Below are 21,485 nucleotides of genomic sequence, written 5' to 3'. Positions count from 1 at the left end.
GTGCGCAGTGTGCTATTGCTGCCACTACAGGAAACTGTTTGCACAAATTATTCGTAAATCCTTCAGTCACGGCACATTTTCTAAATTATGTGCCGTATCTGTGTGGAATTAATTAAATGGATAATAAAACAGGCATATTTTTAGACGAAAAGTAAAAAAAAAAAAAAAAAAAAGAAGTAATATATGACAATAATGTTGCTGATCATTTTAAAACATACAGCATTACCCATGTATTTTTAACATTTGATGTGACTGATATCCAGTTTAATCTGTAGACCCATTTCGTTATCTAGACCGGACACGAGACGGATGGTTAATCCTCTTCAGCATGATGAGAAGCTTGAGATGAAAATGAAAATTACATAACAAAAAGAGGAATTTTAACTGACATGTGTGCACTTTTGAGATCTGCTGCATGGGTATAATCTCTAACATACTGGTATCTAAAATAAAAACTTAAGTTTTGTTCAAGTTTTTTTTTTTTAAAGTACAATGCTGCCACCTAGAGGAAACAACTGGAAAATGAGCCGATCAAACAGACGGTCGACACAGAAAACCTCAAATCCAAAATAAAAGTTTGTATAATGTCAGTATTTAATCAAAAAAGAAAATCCCAAAATCCATGATACATATCCGTGATGCAAGACCCTACATATTTTTTTTTACACTTTGGTGCATAAGAGATATACGAAGCATATAAAATATTTTAATTTTCTTTTACAAGACAACCAGAAGACACATTTCTATGTAAAATCGCTGAATGATTTCTATGATTTGGTGCAAATAAGAGGTTTCAGGAATGTACAGAATGTTAAATTTTAATGGTTTGTACAAATAAACAACAAAGTACTCAGCTACAGGACTAAATAAATTACACAGGTCTAATTCTTTTCTATCCTCTGATTACAAAAAAATAATTTAATCGTCATGCCATTTCATTGTGTATAAATATTTCCATTGATTTAGAGGTGCATGAGGACATGAAAGAAACCACATTTATCCTCACTCAGAACGTTTTTGTTTCTGTATCGGTTCGTTAGACTTTTTCATTTAGTAGAAGTACATTTCATTTACTTCAAAAGTACTTTCCAAGACCTTGAACTTATCAGGTCTCCACACCTTATACAGCTCCTGCAGCATCTTGGCATCCTCCTCGGCATTATGAGCGTCGTAGGACTTTCTCAGAAAGTTCCTGACTAAAGCCACCTGTGAATAGCTCCTAATGTGCGGGAAGAGTCTCTTGCTAAGCAAGAAGGTGTCCAGGAAGCCGGACACCAGCTGCTGGAACTGAAGGTACAGGTCATATTTCTTCATCACTCTGGTGAGCACAGGTGCATCGAAACGCATCACACTGTGGGCCGCCAGCACAACTGGGTGTCGGAAGGAGCGCAGGAAGTCGATGAAGGAGGTCAGAAGGTCATCGATTGGGACGGTTTCCACGGGAGACCCGCGGAGAAACAGGCGACCGGACTGCACTCTGAAGCCTGTGACCTGTCTGGCGCTGTCGGTCAGGTGTTGCTGAGGGACAGTGTATTTGTTGAAGACCCTCTCCTCACAGACAGCGGCCAGTTGGATGATGTCACACCGTGAAGTATCTGAAGAAACACAAAAATAAAGTAGGTTAAAGCAGAAACGTACAGACCTCGTTATTCCTAAATAAAATAGCAATGTTTTTTCAGCTGAGTCCACAGTGTGTGGGGAAAACTTTGACATCTGAATAAAGAGCAACACACTGTTTATAGTTGCTAGGTAAAAAATTCTACTTCACATTTCACTAGCTGACTTGGTCGTTCTCATAGAAGCACTAAAAACATGGATAGTATGGAGGACCAACCCTGCCAGAAATCAGATTATATATAACTTCATAAATAAACTTCTGGCCCAAAAAAATAGTTGATTGAATTAATGAATAATATACTAATAAATGCTACTGGATTTATTCAAATGTTGATGAATAAATCACACAAATTTATATTTCAATATTTATCTGTTCATGTTATGACATTTCTATTGTTTTTTGTTATTTTGACAGATGTGTATTTATTGATGTATTATTTTCTGATCCTTTTTACTCCATTCCTCACAAATATATGTTTAAAGAAAAAACTTTTTTTAAATACATCTACGGATTGATTATTTTTTTATCATTATTTTTTTTAGAGCCGTTTTCTTCCCTAAGGTAACTGTAAAGACAGAGGGGGGGATGGGACAGACAGAAAGCCACCTTTGGAGGCTTTTCTCCTATTGGCCGAGGCTTAGACTCTAGAAATAGGTAGCCTTTATTATGCCTGCATGGTTTTGAGAAGAACACCTTAGCAACATGCTAACTTCTGTCACATTATTGTTGTGAAATTTAGGATCGTTCTGGTATTTGTTGTAGATAGCAAAGTAAACTGGTATTATTTACTTTATCATGTTGACTACTTAATAGAATATTCCAGTTTGCTGGAGATCTAAGTTTGAGGACTCATGATAATGTGCTTCTCTACAAAATAAAATGCTTCAGACATGGGCAGTCAAGGAACATTGAAAGAAAAAACAAAACTCATGTGCAACAGGTACTTTCTGACTGTATTTGGTATGGACAAGAATAGTATCTTGTACGCATCTGATAGTATCCCGCACAAAATACTTTTCGCACCAGAAAGTTTTTTTTTTCCTGGAATGTCCTTTCAGGGGCTCCGTAGTTCATCACCATTGTTCACATCCCGCCAGGTGCTAACGGCAACGAAGGAGCTGTATGACACCATTAGATCACTGCAGATGAAACACCCGAAGGCGTTTGACGTGGTTGCAGGGGACTTGAACCACGTCAAACTGATGGACTCTGCCCAGTTTTTAGCAGCATGTCACCTTTCCCACACGGATCAGACAACACTGAGGACTGTGTGAACACCAACATTCACGGTGCGTATTGAGCTCTTCCTCGCCCCCATCTTTGCCTCTCCGACCACATCTCCATCCTGCTTGCACCAGTATATCGTCCACCGATGAGACGGATAAGGCCAATAAAGAAGACAGTCACTGTGTGGCCCAGAGATGCTCAAGGATTGTTTTCAGTGCACAGACTGGCAGGTCTTCAGAGAGGCAGCTACCTATGAGGGAGAGAGATGGACCTGGAGGAATACACTTCATCTCCAAGTGTGCTGATGATGTCACCACCACCAGGACAGTAACCCGTCACCCGAACCAGAAGCCCTGGCTGAATGCCGAGGTGAGAGCTCTGCTGAAAGCACAGCGTCAGGACAGGACAGGGGAAGCATCAGCTCTCCGAGAAGCAAGGAAAGAACTGGCTGCAGGCATTGTGAGGGGGAAAGTCGCATACACCCAGACAATTCAAGGTCACTTCACCACCAATGACCCCCAGCGCAAGTGGAAGGGCATCAAGTGCATCGCTAACTACAACATCAGGGCTACACAATGTCAAAGGGATCCCTCACTGCCAGATGCACTTTATAAGTTCTACACCTACTTTGAGGAACCCAACACCTGCCTCAGCACCAGACTAATACCACCAACCTGGTGACAGGCGTCTCTCTGTAACCACAACAGATGTGAAGAAGTCCCTGCAGGAAATCAACCCCCGTAAGGCTGCAAGCACCGACAACATCCCAGGCCAGCTACTGAGGGACTGTGCTCATCAGCTGTCTGAGGTGTTGGCGGACATCTTTAACGCCTCATCTTTAAAGATGTCCGCCAACCATCAGTGAGTGATGCAACACTCGCTGATAGTGTGTGAACAGCATTGATTTTTATTGCACCGTGGTTCTCATGAGAAATCTGAAGATGTAAAAATAAATATTGACTCTGGACTCCTTTTGGTTTTTTTTCAAATTTTATATTTAGTTTCATTTTAACTTGAACAATGAGAAGCGCAAATCTCTGGAGATTATCCACGGGTGTCTGTCGAACCAAACCGAACACCAGTGGTCCCCGACGCGTTCAGACAGGACGCCGCAGAAGAGTCGTGGTCTGGTGCTACGCGACTGCCGTACTGATTCAGGTCATGTGACGAGGACCATGAGTGACGAAGGCAACGGGGAAGTGGCAAAGAAGAACTCTGAGGAATGCCAAACAAATGCACCAAAACAAAGAGGTGACCTTTTGCACTGCATATTTGACATTTTGTTGCCCTGCGGTACTCAGGGTAGTGACAGAATCAGGGTGAGCGATAGTGTTACATTTCTCTTTTGGGCCAAATCAGGATCATAAATGCTGTTAAGGGCCCGGTGGTGCCGGGATGTATGGATAAAACCTTTTCACAAACTGTGAAAATATCAATTAGTTCCTAAAATTAAATAACAATGAACATCTTTTCAGTTCCTCCAGGATTTTGTGATTCTTCTTAGGATTTTTTTGCAATAAAAATCAAAGTGTTTGATGTACTAATTCGGAAATATTTGCGCTTTTTTATGACTTTAAAGCGACTTTATTAGTCGATTTATAGATTATGGACTACAGTCTGACATAAATTAAGGCTGAAGCAGCCATTTAGTACAAGCAAGAAAGTTTTGGACAATTTTGACAAATATCTGCCATAATCACCCAATTATTAGTGTAAAAAATTGGGGGATTTGTTGATTTTGCGTAAATTTCTGTGATAATGTTCAAGAAACTGGAGGGATTGATTGATATAATTTGGCAGTAAATGGATAAAGTCTGGATTGATTTGATTGATAAGATAATATTTAAGCACACAGTGTTTAGTCTAGAATCTAGAGGGCCACATAAAAAGCTGCGGCGGGCCAGACTTGGCCCACGGGTCTTGACTTTGACACACGTGCACTCGATGACAGATTTGTCTGCTGAGAGAGGTTGTTGTGGTTTCCTCAGGGTTCCTTAATCAGCTGGGAATATTCTGGAAAGGTGACATCCAAAAGTTTCACGTCCTGCCAAAATGTCGGGATGGTTTTGACACACAGCGACATTTTCCTCTGCCAACGCACGCAAAGGCAAAAATCTGCTTCTGGTTTCAGCCTTGGTGCTGCTTAAGGGCTAAACTTCTCCCTCAGTTTGACATTATATCAAAAATAAAATAAACACGAACAGTAAATCTGGTGACTCCAACCGAATTAGCTTGATTTACGACTAGTCTGTTTGTGGTGGAATATTCTAGATAAGCAGCCATTTTAGGACGCCCTTTAGACTCTGTATGTAAAGCTGGTCACTTTGTTTATGATTAGCATACGTTGTTCACTTCCTGGCCTGCATGTGCAGAGTGAGTCACCACAAAGTGGCATAAAGGTGAGTCACTGTATGAGGACAAAGTCTCTCTATCCTGTGTTGAACAGAATATGTCTAAAGGAGGTTTTGGTTTGAGAAATCTGACTCCCAGGTTCACGAGCCTCCAAGAAGAAGTGATTAGTCTTTGTCTAATGTGGATTATTTTCTCATTACTCCATACCTTTACGTGCCAAACAGAGAGGTTAAATTGCATCTTTGATGATGTTGAGGTTACTCTATTGTAGAGACATGCTGCCGCTCCACCCTGGTCCGACTAATAAACCAAACTTCATTTCTCCGTTCCTCTCTCCAGTGGAGACCGAGGTCCGAGTGGGAGGGGAAACAGAAACCTGGATGTTCCCTGATCTTCACCTTATCAGAGATTCCACCTGACTGGCACGGCTCGCGCCGGACTCGTAAAGCGATTGGCATTTTTAACACAGCCTCACTGGAACGCATCAAGGAGGCCTCGGCCTCTTCCCACCGGAGCCAGGAGCAAACATTTCTGCTTTGCCTTCAAGGAAAAGTGCTTTTTAGTGGTATGCGAGCTAGACATTCAGGAGAAATCAATGGAACACAATCTCTCACATAAGTGAATGTCAAAGGAATGAGCAAGGAAAGGATTTTAAAAAGTCACATCTTGAAACCAGAGAAATGATCTGTAATACCAGAATGGAAATTAAAAGAATTTTATTTTTATTTTTTTATAATAATAAATTAAAAACTGGAACTAAACTTGAATAGTGTATTCAGACATTTTTGTCTAATCTATGTATGAAAATAATAATAAAAAACAATCAATATGTGGAACATATAGGGTGGGGACCCAATGACACAGGTGAGTATAGGTATTTTAAACTCTTACCTAATCCAGTGGCCTCCAGGTCAATGAAAACGATGATTTTGTCAGCCATCTAGAATAAAATCAATTAAACCGTCATTTAAAGAAACAGCTACATTAAAAAGAAGTTGACAAAACATTTAAATCAGTGAACTTTACCAGATGGACCTGCAGTAACTACAACATGAGTAAATAAATCTCACCTTACAGGTGTGTCTGGTTCTTCGTCAGCTGAGTAGTTGGAGTAGTGAAGCCGGCCGGAGCGAGGAGCTTCGTTTATAGCAGCTCATTTGGAAACAAATCCGAGCTCCACTTTCATTTTAGTTGAAGAGAAACAACTCAAGTGTGTGTCGTTTCTTCCTCCCCGCCTTCGTCATGCAGAAGTCCATTAGTCACCGATTCTGACTCGGTTCCGCCGGTCTGCTTACCTGTCACAACAGGTCGTAGATGCGGAACAACAAAACGCAGCTGACTTTGTGTGAAACGGGAAGTTTCGATGCTCTTCGCTCACTTTCAATTCGGCTGGAAGCGAGACCGGAAAGTGAGTCCTTGTTTGGAGCACACGCGACGCAGATTAGGTTGATTAAACAACGGAAACTATAATAATGAAAAAATATTAAACTATAAATAAATTTTATGTTTCTATATCGGAGGTCTTTTTTGTGTGGTTAATTTTATTGTAATTATTAACCCGTTAGCTACTGTATATTGCTAACAGGTTCTAGTTAGTTGAATTTAAAAGTTCAGATGAAGGTTTTTTGGTTTGATCTGTTATTTCCAGGTCGCGTCCGGCAGAGGGCGCCAAAGATGATAAGTTTAAATGGGTTGTATTGTGAATAGCTCATTTTAGCTGCGTCAGAGAAAAGATTTACTTTGACATGCTTTATGCCAGGGCTGGGCACTCCTGGTCCTGGTGGGCCGGTGTCCTGCAACTCTTAGACGTCTCCCTGGTCCAACACACCTGAATCCAACAGCTGAATCACCTCCCAAGTGCAGTCAGGTTCTCCAGAGTCCTGCTAATGACCTCATTATTTGACTCAGGTGTGTTGAAGTAGAGACAGAGAAACAGACATAATTATAATGTACAAAGACTTTTGAAAGTTTGTAGTTGAATTGGTTTCGAAGAGTCCTGGAGAAACAGGACAAACATGAAAGACACATCTCCCAGTTTGGTTTAATCAAGGACAAAAGCACATATTTGCCTTACTCTTTGGTAGACCAATATGAATGTTATTGTGAGCTATAATGAATTGACAAGCTTAGTCCAATTATCCCACTGATATTTAATTAATGCAAGTACTTTTATGAGTTTGTTAAAACACAAGTGGACTCTTAGATTTGAAAATTTACACTTGTATGGTTGGAAGCTGCCTTCCCAGAGGGAGTTGGGTTTACTGTACCTGAGCTCATATTCTGCTTCTGTCAAGACTATGGGTTTTGGGTTGGGATTTACTCTTTTGTGGGTTTTTCTGTTCAGTCATGTTCTAGTTCACTTTAGTTCGGCCCTGCATGGTCATTCTAGCTTCATTATTTGATGTTTGATATTTGATGTGTCCACATCTACTTCTATTCTTCCTTAGTGTCTGTAGTCAAGTTTATTTCTTTGTCTATCATTTCACCATCAGTGTAGAGAAAAACAAGACTACCCACGTATTTATGCAGGGCCATGAGTCTGGTGCCCATCTCCAGCAGTCACCAAGTAAGTGGTTCTGTAGTCAGGTTTATTTCTTTGTCTATCATTTCACCATCAGTGTAGAGAAAAACAAGACTACCCACGTATTTATGCAGGGCCATGAGTCTGGTGCCCATCTCCAGCAGTCACCAAGTAAGAGGTGGTATACACTCTAGAGAGGGTTCTTGGTCACACACGCTCAACTCAAAACCCAGCTCACTTCCAATGATTTGTATGAACCATTTCAGTCTGGCTTCTGTTCGCAGCACAAAAACACCTCCTAGAAGACACCAGTGATCTCCTCCTGGTCTTAGACCTCACCACAGCCTTCATCGTCATCAACCACGCCGTTCTTCTCTCTCTGCTCGAATACTCAACATCGCAACGTCGCCCACTGCCCTTTCCTGGCTACAGTCCTATCTGACAAACAGGCAAACAATTCATCATCATCAATAACTAAACCTCCACTGCTCTTGTATCACAAGGCGTTCCCCAGGGTTCAGAGTTTGGCCTACTCTTCTTCATCCTGTACATTCTCTCCCTCAGTTACTTCATCTGTATTTGCCACAATCTCCAAGTCCTCTGTGATGCAGACAACGTCCAACTCCACCAAATCCATCACAGTTGCAACTCACTCAACCTTGACCAGCTGCCTCATTTGATATAAAACTACACATACACTCAAACGTCCATCAACTCAACTGTGACAAATCAAACATCCTCATCATCAACCCAAAATCCCTAAGCAAAACCATCAACTTCAGTCTAACCATTGACAATACCTCCACTTTCATTCACAACCTTGGAGTCATCTTCGACAGCAACATCGCCATTGAACATCAATACAACCATAACACAGGAACTCACTTCTTTCATTTAAAAAACATATTTTTAGACTCTGCCCATCGCTCCCCTTCTCGGTTGCTGAAATTCCCATCCATTCATTCATCACCTCCAGTCTTGACTACTGCAACAGCATTTTTAGGGCTCTTCGTCCAAAGTCGTCAACAAGTTGCAGCTCATATAAAACTCCCACTCCTGTGACTGCATCATCCGAGGTCTGCAGGTGCTCCGCTGGCTCCAATGCATCCATTTCAAAGTCCAACTGTGTCCAACATTATTGTTTTTTTAGTCCAGCCCGAATACAAGACTACAAGAACAAAAGAAGTAGCACTTTGTTTCCCAAACATTTGAATAACTAACCTCTTCCGGTGATGTTATTGCGTTGCTAACACAAGTCTCTTCTCCAAACGGAGGTTTCTCCAATTCAGTTCTGTGTGACAAACACACACAGCATTTATAACATGTAAAGTAGATGTGATTTGAAGTTATTTGCATAGCAGTGACAACAGTTTTAGATGCAGTTGAGACCAGATTTTTACTATCACTGCATAAGAGACAAACTTATTTCTCCCTGTCTGACTTTAAAACGGTCATAACGTCCTGCTTTAGGAACGGGAGAACCAAAATTATTTACATTTCCCAGATGCCAAAGAATGAGCGGGAACATTTCTTGGAGATTTTTCCTTTACCTTCTTAAAATTTCAAAGACAACAATGCATTAAAACAGATTGTATTTTAACAGTAATCAAGATAAAGCACGAGAATCATGAAACAAGAGGTTTTTTTTTTTTCTTCTTGTGCACAATTGCACATTTAAATTTTACACAATTGTTTTTAATCAGAATCAGAATTCAACACAATTAAATTTAAGAATAATTGCACAATAGCAAATTTAAATGCTACATAATGTTATACACATCATCAACTTTCTAAATACTGGTAAGTGATCTAAGTCATACATTAAAAAGTGAGTTATTATACGTCAATTTGAATTATTACAAGTATACGTGATGAACAAATTAAGCCATTGCTTTTGTCAAAACATTTACATTTGACAAATCCTCTTATGATTTCCATGGCAACAATGTTTTAAAAAAGTCTACAGTTCCATAAACATTCAACTCTCAATTTAAAAAAAAAAAAAAAAAGAAGAAAACTTTCAATATGGTTTCCATGGGGATTGGTTGCTTTGATGATTTAGTTCTTACAGTGATGAGTTTTATCAGATGTAACATGTAACTTGTTTTACATTCTGTGCTGTAAAAGTCACTTTCAGTCAAGTCAGTGAGAATAACTGAGCTGCTATCGGTCAGTTCACGCTCAGATACGTCTGATACGTCCTGAGTCCGGGTTTGTTTCTGTTATGGTTCAGTGAGTGGTCAGAACCTGTCTGAACCTCTTCTCACCGTTTTAAATTAGCAAAAAAAAAAACACAATTGGTTCTTTACAAGACTGTTAAAAATCGTTTGAGGTTTAACTTTGGAGTCTCTCTGTTGCACAGAAGAATAAAGATGTAAATGCAGCTCTAGGTCTAATATCATGGCAGAATTGTGTTTTTTTTCTTTTTAAAAAAAAAATAAATCTAATAGGGAGCTGAATGCTTATGAAATTGTTAACATTTGAACGTGGTTGCCATGGAAATCATAACAGCATCTGTCAAATGTAAATATTTTGAAAAGGATAACGTTTATGTCTGCAGAGGTTGCTCAACAAACCAGTAAGTTTATTTACCACATATAGTTGTAATAATTCATATTACTGTTTAACAACTCACTTTTCAATAGTGTCAGCTTCCTAAAATAATGATCTATAGGTATATATAATTATTTAAAGTTTTAATTTGCTCTTGTGCACAAGAGAAAAATCCCTCTTTCATGATTCTCTTGATCTTGATTACTGTTTTAAAATTGTAAAGATTCACAAAGATTCTGCTTTAACGTGTTGTTATTTTAGTTTATGCAAACTTGCAATTTTACGAAAGTCATGGAAAAAATCTGTTGCTCATACTTTAGCCTTCAAGGAATATGGAAATTTTTGGTACTTCTAACTGGCTTAAAGGAGGAAGTTAAAGGTTAAAAATAAAAAAATTAAAAAAGCCAGACAGAGAAATGTTTCTCATAAAGTGAATGTCAATATTTGGTTTCAACTGCATCCGAAATGGTTGTCACTGCTATGCAAATAACTTCAAATCACATCTACTCCACATTATAAATGGTGTGCGTTTGTGTTGACTGGTGTTGGCAACGCAATGGCGTCACTGGAAGAGGTTAGTCATTAAAATATGATTGCTGTCTTTTTGTGTTTGTAGTCTTGTATTCATCCTTTGCAACCAGGTCAGTTAATCACTGGAGGCGTCGTGGAGAATAGTTTTCCCAAGTTGCTTAACAGTTTTGGCGTCTACTTGTCTGTGAACATAACACATTTGATTGGGGCTTGTAGATTGTGGTATTTACAAAAGTTTGAAATGGCTATAAACTGACCCATACCTCCTTCCTCCTGATGTGCTGATCAAATTGCTGATCAAAAGTCAAGATGCTAACTATTTTGTTTTTTATACGTTAGGCTGTCTGATGGTGGAGCATTCTCTCCATGCTTAGACTCGTACCTTCACCATAGATAAAAATTTGATTGCATCTTTCTAATTATACTTATAAAGTATATTAATGTTTGTCTTCTTACTTTGTGAAAAGTGTTTTGCTGTAAATCTGCAACTACAATGAGAGCTGACAGTCCTTGTGACTGATGGCTGCTATCCAATGAGGATGAAGGATGAAGAAATACTGTCTATTTCTCCGTCTTTCTGATTTACTTCCTTAGGACCAAACCAGTATGAACCCAGGAGGCGAACATGATGATAAAACCTCTGATGGTCCCAGTGATGGGCAGCAGAATCAGCAAACACAGAGGCGACAGAAACAATACAGCTGTGACATGTGTCTGAAACATTTCATGATGATGTCAACTCTGAGAGCTCATCAACGTATTCATGCTGGAAAAAAGCGTTATAGGAATGACCAGTATGTGAAGAGATTCAAAACTTCTGCAGGACCGAAGCGTCATGTGTATATCCACACTGGAGAAAAGCTTGCCCTATCAATGTATGTAAATATCTGTCTACAACTACCTCTGAAACTGTTGTCACTGCTGTGCAAATAACATAAAGTCACATCTACTTTATATGTTAGAAATAGTGTATGTTTGTTTGATGCAGATCTAAAGTGGAGAAACCACAGCTGGAAGAGAATACTGGTGTTGACGAAGCAACGACGCCATTGGAAGAGGTTAGGTATAGAGTGCCCAGCTCTCTCTGTGAGACACAATTGTACAGTGGTTTCAATTATAAATTTTCCAAGGGAAGACTTGACTCATGCTTTAACATAAAAAACATGTAAAGGGACAGACAAGAATTAAATAAATGGTCTAAACATCATTTATTATAGCTTACAACAACATACAGACTTGTCTAATGAAGAGACCTTAATTTTCTTTAATCTTTGTACAAAGTCTTTGTACAAAAATTAAATCCTTCTGATTTACTTCCTTAGAACCAAACCAGTATGAACCCAGGAGGCGAACATGATGATAAAACCTCTGATGGTACCAGTGATGGGCAGCAGAATCAGCAAATACAGAGGCGACAGAAACAATACAGCTGTGACATGTGTCTGAAACATTTCAGTAAAATGTCAACTCTGAGAGCTCATCAACGTATTCATGCTGGAAAAAAGCGTTATAGGAATGACCAGTATGTGAAGAGATTCAAAACTTCTGCTGGACCGAAGCGTCATGGGTATATCCACACTGGAGAAAAGCTTGCCCTATCAATGTACGTAAATATCTGTCTACAACTACCTCTGAAACTGTTGTCACTGCTGTGCAAATAACATAAAGTCACATCTACTTTATATGTTAGAAATAGTGTATGTTTGTTTGATGCAGATCTAAAGTGGAGAAACCACAGCTGGAAGAGAATACTGGTGTTGACGAAGCAACGACTCCACTGGAAGAGGTTAGTTATTAAAAAATGTGGGAAACTGAGCCGATCCTCGGTTGCAGAAACTGGCTCTTGGGAGGTCGAAGCTTCCTCACCTCTCTGGTGGGGAAGGAGCCAGAGCTAGTGTGTGAGGTTGAGGGGTTCCAGCTAGAAATAGTTGGTCTCACCTCGACGCATGGCTCTGGTTCTGGAACCAGTCTCCTTGAGAGGGGCTGGACATACTTCCACTTTGGAGTTGCCCGCGGTGAGAGTCGTCGGGCAGGAGTGGGCATACTTGTTGCTCCCTATCTCAGCGCCTATATGTTGGGGTTTGCCCTGGTGAACAAGAGGGCAGCCTCCCTCCGCCTACATGTAGGGGGATGGGTCCTGACTGTCGTTTGTGCTTACAGGCCAAACCACAGTTCAGATTACCCACCCTTTTTGGAGTCCCTAGAGGGGGTACTGGAAAGTGCCACTCCTGGGGACTCCCTTGTTCTGCTGGGCGACTTCAACGCTAACGTGGGCAATGACAGTGAGGCCTGGAGGGGCGTGGTTGGGAGGAACGGCCTCCCTGTTCTGAACTCGAGTGGTGTTTTGTTGTTGGATGTCTGTGCTCTTCACGGATTGTCCATAACGAACACCATGTTCAAGTATAAGGGTGTCCATATGTGCACTTGGCACAAGGACACCTTAGGCCGCAGTTTGATGATCGACTTTGTCATTGTTTAATCTGCGACCGTATGTCTTAGATACTCGGGTGAAGAGAGGTGTGGAGCTGTCCACTGACCACTACCTGGTGGTGAGTTGGCTCCGCTAGAGGGGGAGGAAGCCGGTCAGACCTGGCAGGCCCAAACGTATTGTGAGGGTCTGCTGGGAACATCTGGCGGAATCCCCTGTGAGACTTTAACTCTCATCGCCGGCAGAACTTCGAACACGTTCCGGGGGAAGTGGGGGACATGGAGTCTGAGTGGACCATGTTTCGTGCCTTCATTGTCGAGGCGGCCTATCAGAGCTGTGGCCATAAGGTTGTCAGTGCCTGTCGCGGTGGCAAACCTCGAGCCTGTTGGTGGATACCTTCGGTGAGGGAAACCGTCAGGCTGAATAAGGAGTCCTATCGGGTCTTTTTGGCCTGTGGGACTCTGGAAACAGCTGATGGGTACCAGCGGGCGAAGCGGCATGCGGCTCGGGTGGTTGCTGAGGCAAAAACTTGGATGCGGGAGGAGTTTGAAGAGGCCATGGAGAAAGACTTCCGTACAGCTTCAAGGCGATTCTGGTTCACCATCCGGCATCTCAGGAGGGGGAAGCAGCACAGCACCAACACTGTTTATAGTGGGGAAGGTGTGCTGCTGACCTTGACTTGGGACATTGTGGGCCGGTGGGCAGGATACTTCGAAGACCTCCTCAATCCCACCAACATGCCTTCTATTGAGGAAGCTGAGCCTGGGGACTCTGGGTTGGGCTCTTCAATGGGGTGGATGAGATTTGCCCGGAGTTCCTTAAGGCTCTGGATGTTGTAGGGTTGTGTTGGCTGACGCCACTCTGCAATATCGCATGGATATTGGGGGCAGTTCCCCTGGATTGGCAGACTGGGGTGGTGGTCCCCCTGTTCAAAAAGGGGGACCGGAGGGTGTGCTCCAATCACAGGAGGGTCACACCATTAAGCCTCCCTGGCAAGGTCTCTTCAGTGGTCCTGGAGAGGAAGATCCATTGGATAGTCAAACCTCGGATTTAGGAAGAGAAGTGTGGTTTTCGTCCTGGCCGTGGAACACTGGGCCAGCTCTATACCCTCGGCAGGATCCTGGAGGGTACATGGGAGTTTGCCCAACCGGTCTACATGTGTTTTGTGGACTTGGAGAAGGAGTTTGACCATGTCCCTTGGGGAGTCCGGTGGGGGGCTCTCCGGGACTATGGGGTACTGGGCTCCTTGATACGGGCTGTCAGGTCCCTGTATGACCAGTGTCAGAGTCTGGTCCGCATTGTGGGCAATAAGTCAGGCTCGTTTCTGGTTGGACTCCACCAGGGCTTCCTTTTGTCACCTATTCTGTTCATTACTTTCATGGACAGAATTTCTAGGCGCAGCCAAGGTGTTGAGGGGATCCATTTTGGTGGCCTTACAATCGCATCTCTGCTTTTTGTGGATGATGTGGTCCTATTGGCCTCATCAGGTCGTGATCTGCAGCTCTCGATGGAGCGGTTCGTAGCCAAGTGTGAAGCAGCCGGGATGAGGATCAGTGTCTCCAAATCCGAGGCCATGGTCTTGAGCCGGAAAAGGGTAGAGTGCCGTCTCCGGGTTGGAAGGGATCTCTTGCTCCAAGTGGAGGAGTTCAAGTAGCTCAGGATCTTGTTCACGAATGGGGGAAAAAGGGAGCGGAAAATCGACAAACAGACTGCTGCAGCATCTGCCGTCAAACGGGCGCTGTACCAGTCCGTTATGGTGAAGTGAGAGCAGAGTCAAAAAGTGTAGCTCTCAATTTACAGGTCGATCTACGTTCCCACTCTCATCTATGGTCATGTGCTTTAGGTCATGATGGAAAGAAAGAGATTGCGGATACCGAAATGGGTTTTCTCCGTCGGTGTCTGGGCTCTCCCTTAGCGATAGGATGAGAAGCTCAGTCATCTCAGAGTAGAGCCGCTGCTCCTTCATGTCGAGAGGGGCCAGTTGAGGTGGCTCGGGCATCTGGTCAGGATGCCTCCCGGACGCCTCCCTGGTGAGGTGTTCCGGGCACAGCCCACCAGGAGGAGGCCCTGGGGAAGACTTAGGACACGCTGCAGGGACTATGTCTCTTGGGTGGCCTGGGAATGCCTTGGGATTCCCCCGGAGGAGCTGGAACAAGTGGCTGGGGAGAGGGAAGTCTGGGCCTCCCTTCTGAAGCTGCAGAAGTGACCCAACCCTGGATAAGCAGAAGAAAATGGATGGATGGATGGAAGGAAGGAAGGAAGGAAGGAAACTGAGTACAGCTCAGTTTTCCTGTCCTGAGGTATTTCTTCAATGAGTTTGCATGTTCTCTCTGTTTATCCCTGAGTTTCTCCTTGGATACTGACTTCAGTTCAGGACCATTACATCTATGTTAACTAGACTCTCTGAATTCCTCTTAGGTATGAGAGATATAATTACAGACAGCTGGGCTGTTTTCTTGAAGATGTTTCATTTCTCGTTCAAAAAGCTTTTTCAGTTCAGAAGTATCAGGCTTATAAGTTTTAATGAGAAACCATCAGATTGATTATAAAGAATGAAGATGTAGGTAATTGATCGAAATGATCCCACTACCTGTGGGAAGAGTAAATGAGGTTAGGTATAAAGTGCCCAGCTCTGTCTGTGAGATACAATTGTACAGTGGTTTCAATTATAAATTTTCCAAGGTAAGACTTTAACATAAAAAAACACGTAAAGGGACAGACAAGAATTAAATAAATGGTCTAAACTTAATTTATTATATCTTACAACAACATACAGACTTGTCTAATGAAGAGACCTTAATTTTCTTTAATCTTTGTACAACGTCTTTGTACTCTACAGTTACTGTCCATTTCTCCATCCTTCTGATTTACTTGCTTAGGACCAAACAAGTATGAACCCAGGAGGCGAACATGATGATAAAACCTCTGATGGTACCAGTGATGGGCAGCAGGATCAGCAAACACAGAGGCGACAAAAACAATACAGCTGTGACACATGTCTGAAACATTTCAGGAAGATCTCGACACTGAGAGCTCATCAACGTATTCACCCTGGAGAAAAGCCTTATCTTTGTACCCATTGTGAGAAGAGATTCAGACGTGCTAAAAGACTGAAGATTCATCGGCGTATCCACACAGGAGAAAAGCCTTATCTTTGTTCCCAGTGTGAGAAGAGATACAGATGTGCTAAAAGATTAAAGGTTCATCAGCGTATCCACACAGGAGAAAAGCCTTATCTCTGTACCCATTGTGAGAAGAGATACAGATATTCTTCCAAACTGAAGGTTCATCAGCGTATCCACACAGGAGAAAAGCCTTATCTCTGTACCCATTGTGAGAAGAGATACAGATATTCTTCCAAACTGAAGGTTCATCAGCGTATCCACACAGGAGAAAAGCCTTATCTCTGTACCCATTGTGAGAAGAGATACAGATATTCTTCTAAACTGAAGGTTCATCAGCGTATCCACACAGGAGAAAAGCCTTATCTCTGTACCCATTGTGAGAAGAGATACAGATATTCTTCCAAACTGAAGGTTCATCAGCGTATCCATACAGGAGAAAAGCCTTATCTCTGTGCCCATTGTGAGAAGAGATACAGATATTCTTCCAAACTGAAGGTTCATCAGCGTATCCATACAGGAGAAAAGCCTTATCTCTGTACCCATTGTGAGAAGAGATTCAGATGTGCTAAAACATTGAAGGTTCATCAGCGAATCCACACTGGTGAAAAGCCTTATCTTTGTGGCCAATGTGAGAAAAGATTCAGAAATTCTGCAAAACTGAAGCTTCATCACTGTGTCCATGTGGGAAAGAATACCTAACCCACACGAGAATATTTGTCACAATAATATTAACAAGCATTCAAAATCAATAGCTATGTTGTCTCATTTTTTGCAGCAAAAAACACACAGCTATTATACAAAGTCATCCTGTAAGCATCTCAGTCAATAGCGTAGAAGCTAACAAGCTGTTCACAAAACCTCTGCTAAATTTCTAGATACATTAAAGCACTAAGTAGAAAATCTTACCAAGTTGGAGCACAAATCCGAATTAATGTGTGTGTGTGCGTGTGTGTGTGTGTGTGTGTGTGTGCGTGTGCGGGTGGGATAGCTATCTTCCCTTCAAGATTCAAAAGATGGCAAGTGGGGAAGACAGTGGCAATACATGAAGGTGAAAAGATTCATTGAGAATTTTAGGGACACTGGAACTGTGCTCTGTCCTGAAGAGTTGTTTGCATAAAACTATTAAAAACATGGAAAATTACAGAGTTCACACTCCAATAAATTAGGCTGACAAGAAGCTGTGATCTTAGTGAAATATGTATTTTTATATACAAGGAAAGTGATAGTGCTCTGTGTGATCATTAAGAGGTAGTGTTGTGAAATTCTTCTTAATCTGAATTTACATGGCAAAATTTATAGGAAGACAAAATTGTGTGATGCTACCAGAAAAATGTGTGGTCACAGTTTATAAAATGCCCATGCACCTAAGATTTCAAACACTTAACATTTCAATTTTAGTCCCTAGAAAACAGAAAACAGGGAGTGAAACAGTCTGGGAGGTGGTGGCTTCCTAAGATCAACTGCTCAGATCAATCAATCAAGTTTATTTGTACAACACATTTTAGCAACAGGGCAGTTCAACGCATTTTACACAATGAAAACACAGAAATACAGTCATGTCATACAATCAATTCAGTGATTTATAAACTAACAATATTTTAAAGACTGAGGGGATGTGCTTTATCTTCCTGGTCTAAGTGAAAATGCAAACACCTGGATTGGATCAAAAAAGTGTTGCAGTTGCATCAAAATTTGGAACCAAAAAATGCTGCAACTGTAAAAGAGAAAAAGAAAAAAAAAAGAAAAGAAGCAGAAGCAAAACTGGGGAAATGCTGCAAACGGCAAAACAATAAACAAACGTAAAAACAGCTGACATTAAATGCTGCAAACTTTTTCTACAAAACATAAGTCCTCCAAACCACTAGGAGGAGTCTGGAGTAGGTAATCGTGCCTATGTAAATATGCTGCTTTTCACAAATATTGCAAAAAGACTGATTGTTTGAAAATGACATAGCACATTTTCTTCTGGACATCCCATTAAATCATAACATCCCGTCTTGATTGTAGACTGACTATGATCTTTTCTCAGAGACTGGTCCTATAAGATTTGTGGTCCTCTCCCCCTAGTGGGGCTGAGCACTTCCTTCTTCCTTCAACGTTTTACACTTTTACTGTTTCTACTGTTTGCCGTGTTCCCCTCCCTTGTTCCTATTTCCTGTGGTTCCAGCATTCTTGTTTGCATTTGTTTGGTTGATTGGTGGTTTTTTTGCTTCTAGGTTCTGTGACTGCAGTCTTATTTTGTTTGCAGCATTTTTCAGTTTCACTTCTTTTTTGTGTTTGTGCGTTTTGGAGTTCGCACCATTCATATGTTTGCAGGGCATTTTGACGTTTGCTGAGTGTTTACACATGTTGGCCACTGTAAAAAAAAAAAAAAAAAAAAAAAAGGAATAATAGCACCATCCTATGGACAAAAAGCTTACTGCACCTGGTATTCCCAGATGCTCTCAGTGTGAGAATCGCAGACTGGCTCCCCCCTGAATTTGTTACACGCTTGATTTAATAAGATTTTTATTCGTCTTTGACTTTACAATATATTTTGATGGAAAATTATGGATCTTTTTCTATTAGCTTCCAGGTAATGTGACCAAAAAACTCCCAATTTCTGAACATTTTAACTCATTTCCTTCTTTGTGTTAACATTTCATTGAAAAATAATTTATCAGTTATTTCCAGTAGCTTTCAATGTGGATAAATTATTAATGAGACAAGTCCATTTTTTATTAAATCAAGTGATTTTCAAAGGGGCTTAAATAAACACACAATGTCTTGATATTATCGAATAGAGCATTCGATATCACTCAGATGTATTTCCTTTTCCTGGAGGAAACCTTCATGTGCAGTTTCAAAGGAGACTCCAGATATATTTTCTAATTCAAATATGCTTCCACACTTTCCATATTGGATTCACTATTTCAGTTGAAGGCATTAGAAGAAATCACATACTTATGAGAAAATCCCAATAGTGGGGTCAAGTGGAAATAGTAGTGGCTTTAAACTTTCTGCCCAGCAGAGGGAACTCCTAACTCTTTTTACATTTGATCAAATTTGAATCATCATCAAATGTGACAGTCCAGCCACGTACGTCAGTTCAAGTCTAAAAAAGTCTGCCCTGTTTTCCTCGACATGAAATATTCAGCAGCACATGAGTATGTTTAATTTAACCTTAAATTAAATATTAATTTAATTATATTTAATTTAACCTTAAATTAAATATACTCATGTACCACATGTCTTTCCTTCTACTTTGCTGTAAAGAGCTGCTTCTAAAAACGCTCTGCTCTGTATGTGGATGAACCCCAGGAATGCCTCGGATAACGCTCCCTAATCTGGGCGACAGCGCTCTCTTTCATTCACACTCTAGTTTTGGACAAATTGCGTCACGGCTGCAAGACCAGCTGGTGTGTCTGTCCAGTTTGGGAAGTTTTGCTGACCTACTTTCAAATTCGAGAACAAATTAAAATGCCTCCAAGCATGTTTGAACGTGTTGATGAGCAACTTCCATAACTTTCCATCCACAGAATATTCAGTTAGTCTATCAATTGAATAATTATTTTAGTAATTGTCTAATTGTCACCGACTTAAATAATAATATTCACGCCACCATCCAGTTGTTGTCTTTGGTTGATGAGTTTACAGTCGAGTTTGGTATATGACTAAAAACGATAGGACGGAAGAGGAAAATGATATCAAAATAACAAATGTTGATTAAAAAACACAGCACAAACTCTTTTTCTGTTATTAGTAGAATGAATAGTGTAAGGTTGAGGACAACAGACTGAACTTGCAGAGCAGAAATAGATTTAAACCGTTTCCTTGGAGTGACCTTAAACCGGAAAAATCTGAAAAACTCTAGAAAGGAAGACAAAGAAAGGGATCAGGCAGGAAAACAGACAAAAACAGTGAGGAGGAAAAAACCCACCAGCAGCCAAAAAGGAGGACGTGAAAGACGGTTTGAACTATATAAAATGGCCAATATTGATCTAGGCGTTTTATAGATGCTGCAGCTCCACAGTCTCCGTTGCGATTTGTTGAAGGCATCAAGCTAGTCAACTTTACCTGAGTTCTGTCAAAGGTTTTACCAAATAATTCAAAAGGAAAACCCACAAAAAGCCCAAAAGTCAGACGTTTGATGATGCATCATACTTAAATAATAAGTATTAATATCTGTATAGACGACACTGACCCATCAGCATGTGGATTGTACCTCTATCTTAGGCACAATGAGGAAGACATTTGTTAAAGTGGTAATGAAATATGTGCTGACACAGCAGGCAAATGGAAAGAAAAAAAGAAAAACTCTAATGCCTTCACCCAGCGGTGATATTGTCGCCCTGTAAGGTCACACATCCTCCCGTCATTAAGTCGTCTCCTCTGCCTGCTCCATTTGCCAAACTGTATGAGCAACAGCCGGGATGGGAAGATCTAAATCCCGTGATGAGGGTCACAGGCGGAGCACGTGATTCCCGTGGAGATAAACCAATGAAAAATGAGCCAAGAGCAGCAGCGCATTGTTGGGAAGTTTGGTAGGAGAACAATATTTTAGGAATCCAACGTGAACTTTTTTTTTTTCTTCGCTGTGTGGTTATGCGTCCAGGGCTTGGATCCCTTTTTTTTTTTTTTTTTTTTTGCTGCCCGTTGTTTTCGGTTTTATTTGTGTTTGAGTCGCAGCAGGAAGTGAAGCTGGATTTGAAAGTTGCAAGGCACTTTCTGGCAGTTGCATGAAACCCGGTTGCCTTTGCTTTTTAGAAGAAGCTTGAGCAGAGAATACAGTGAGAGACTGAAACAAGGGACAACAGAATAGAGCAATATGTTTTTCCAAAAAAAAAATAAGGCAAATTAGTTTGATGCCTTTTGTTTGAGCTTTCTGATTTTTTTTGTTGCTATAAAATAAAGCTGTAAACACCAAATCAGGTAATGAGGCGAACCGATTCACCGTACGCCTGACTATTGTTTTCACTTCCACCTCTCTGTCGGTTTTTTTTAAAAGAAACGATTCCACCAGTTTCACAGTGATGCAAAACCTTTCTGCTAAGAAATACACGTCAAAGAAAATCTAAACCAACCCATTTAGGCCCCGTCCACACAGAAACGTTTTGTTTTTCTAAAACGGGTCGTCGGTTTCAAAAACAC

The 21,485-nt window shown here is 41.1% G+C and overlaps 1 protein-coding gene across 3 annotated transcripts; it reads left to right on the top strand.

Moving 5' to 3' along the window:
- The first annotated feature begins 10,234 nt into the window (after window positions 1-10,234).
- On the top strand, window positions 10,235-17,104 carry LOC122835971 (zinc finger protein 271-like). Of its 3 annotated transcripts, XM_044125489.1 has the most exons (7): window positions 10,796-10,845; window positions 11,397-11,677; window positions 11,791-11,860; window positions 12,125-12,405; window positions 12,519-12,588; window positions 16,110-16,430; window positions 16,515-17,104. In XM_044125489.1, exons 1-7 carry the CDS (start codon window positions 10,828-10,830, stop codon window positions 17,052-17,054), a joined length of 1,581 nt encoding a protein of 526 aa, XP_043981424.1. In that variant the 5' UTR covers window positions 10,796-10,827; the 3' UTR covers window positions 17,055-17,104. The 3 variants fall into 3 exon arrangements, with proteins under 3 accessions (XP_043981423.1, XP_043981424.1, XP_043981422.1); XM_044125488.1 differs by lacking the exon at window positions 10,796-10,845 and adding an exon at window positions 10,235-10,296 and having other exon boundaries at window positions 16,110-17,104; XM_044125487.1 differs by having other exon boundaries at window positions 10,813-10,845; window positions 16,110-17,104.
- Window positions 17,105-21,485: the final 4,381 nt, after the last annotated feature.

Source organism: Gambusia affinis, linkage group LG08, assembly GCF_019740435.1.
Source record: "Gambusia affinis linkage group LG08, SWU_Gaff_1.0, whole genome shotgun sequence".
Taxonomy (NCBI): domain Eukaryota; kingdom Metazoa; phylum Chordata; class Actinopteri; order Cyprinodontiformes; family Poeciliidae; genus Gambusia; species Gambusia affinis.
Note: the sequence above shows the minus strand (reverse complement) of the source record. Positions and strands in the feature narration are given on the sequence as shown.

What these genes read in the sequence shown, in the direction of transcription:
- LOC122835971 (XM_044125487.1), top strand. An exon ending in GAAAAGCTTGCCCTATCAAT is followed by an intron (nt 11,678 to 11,790) that starts GTATGTAAATAT and finishes TGTTTGATGCAG; the next exon opens with ATCTAAAGTGGAGAAACCAC. An exon ending in CAACGACTCCACTGGAAGAG is followed by an intron (nt 12,589 to 16,109) that starts GTTAGTTATTAA and finishes TTACTTGCTTAG; the next exon opens with GACCAAACAAGTATGAACCC.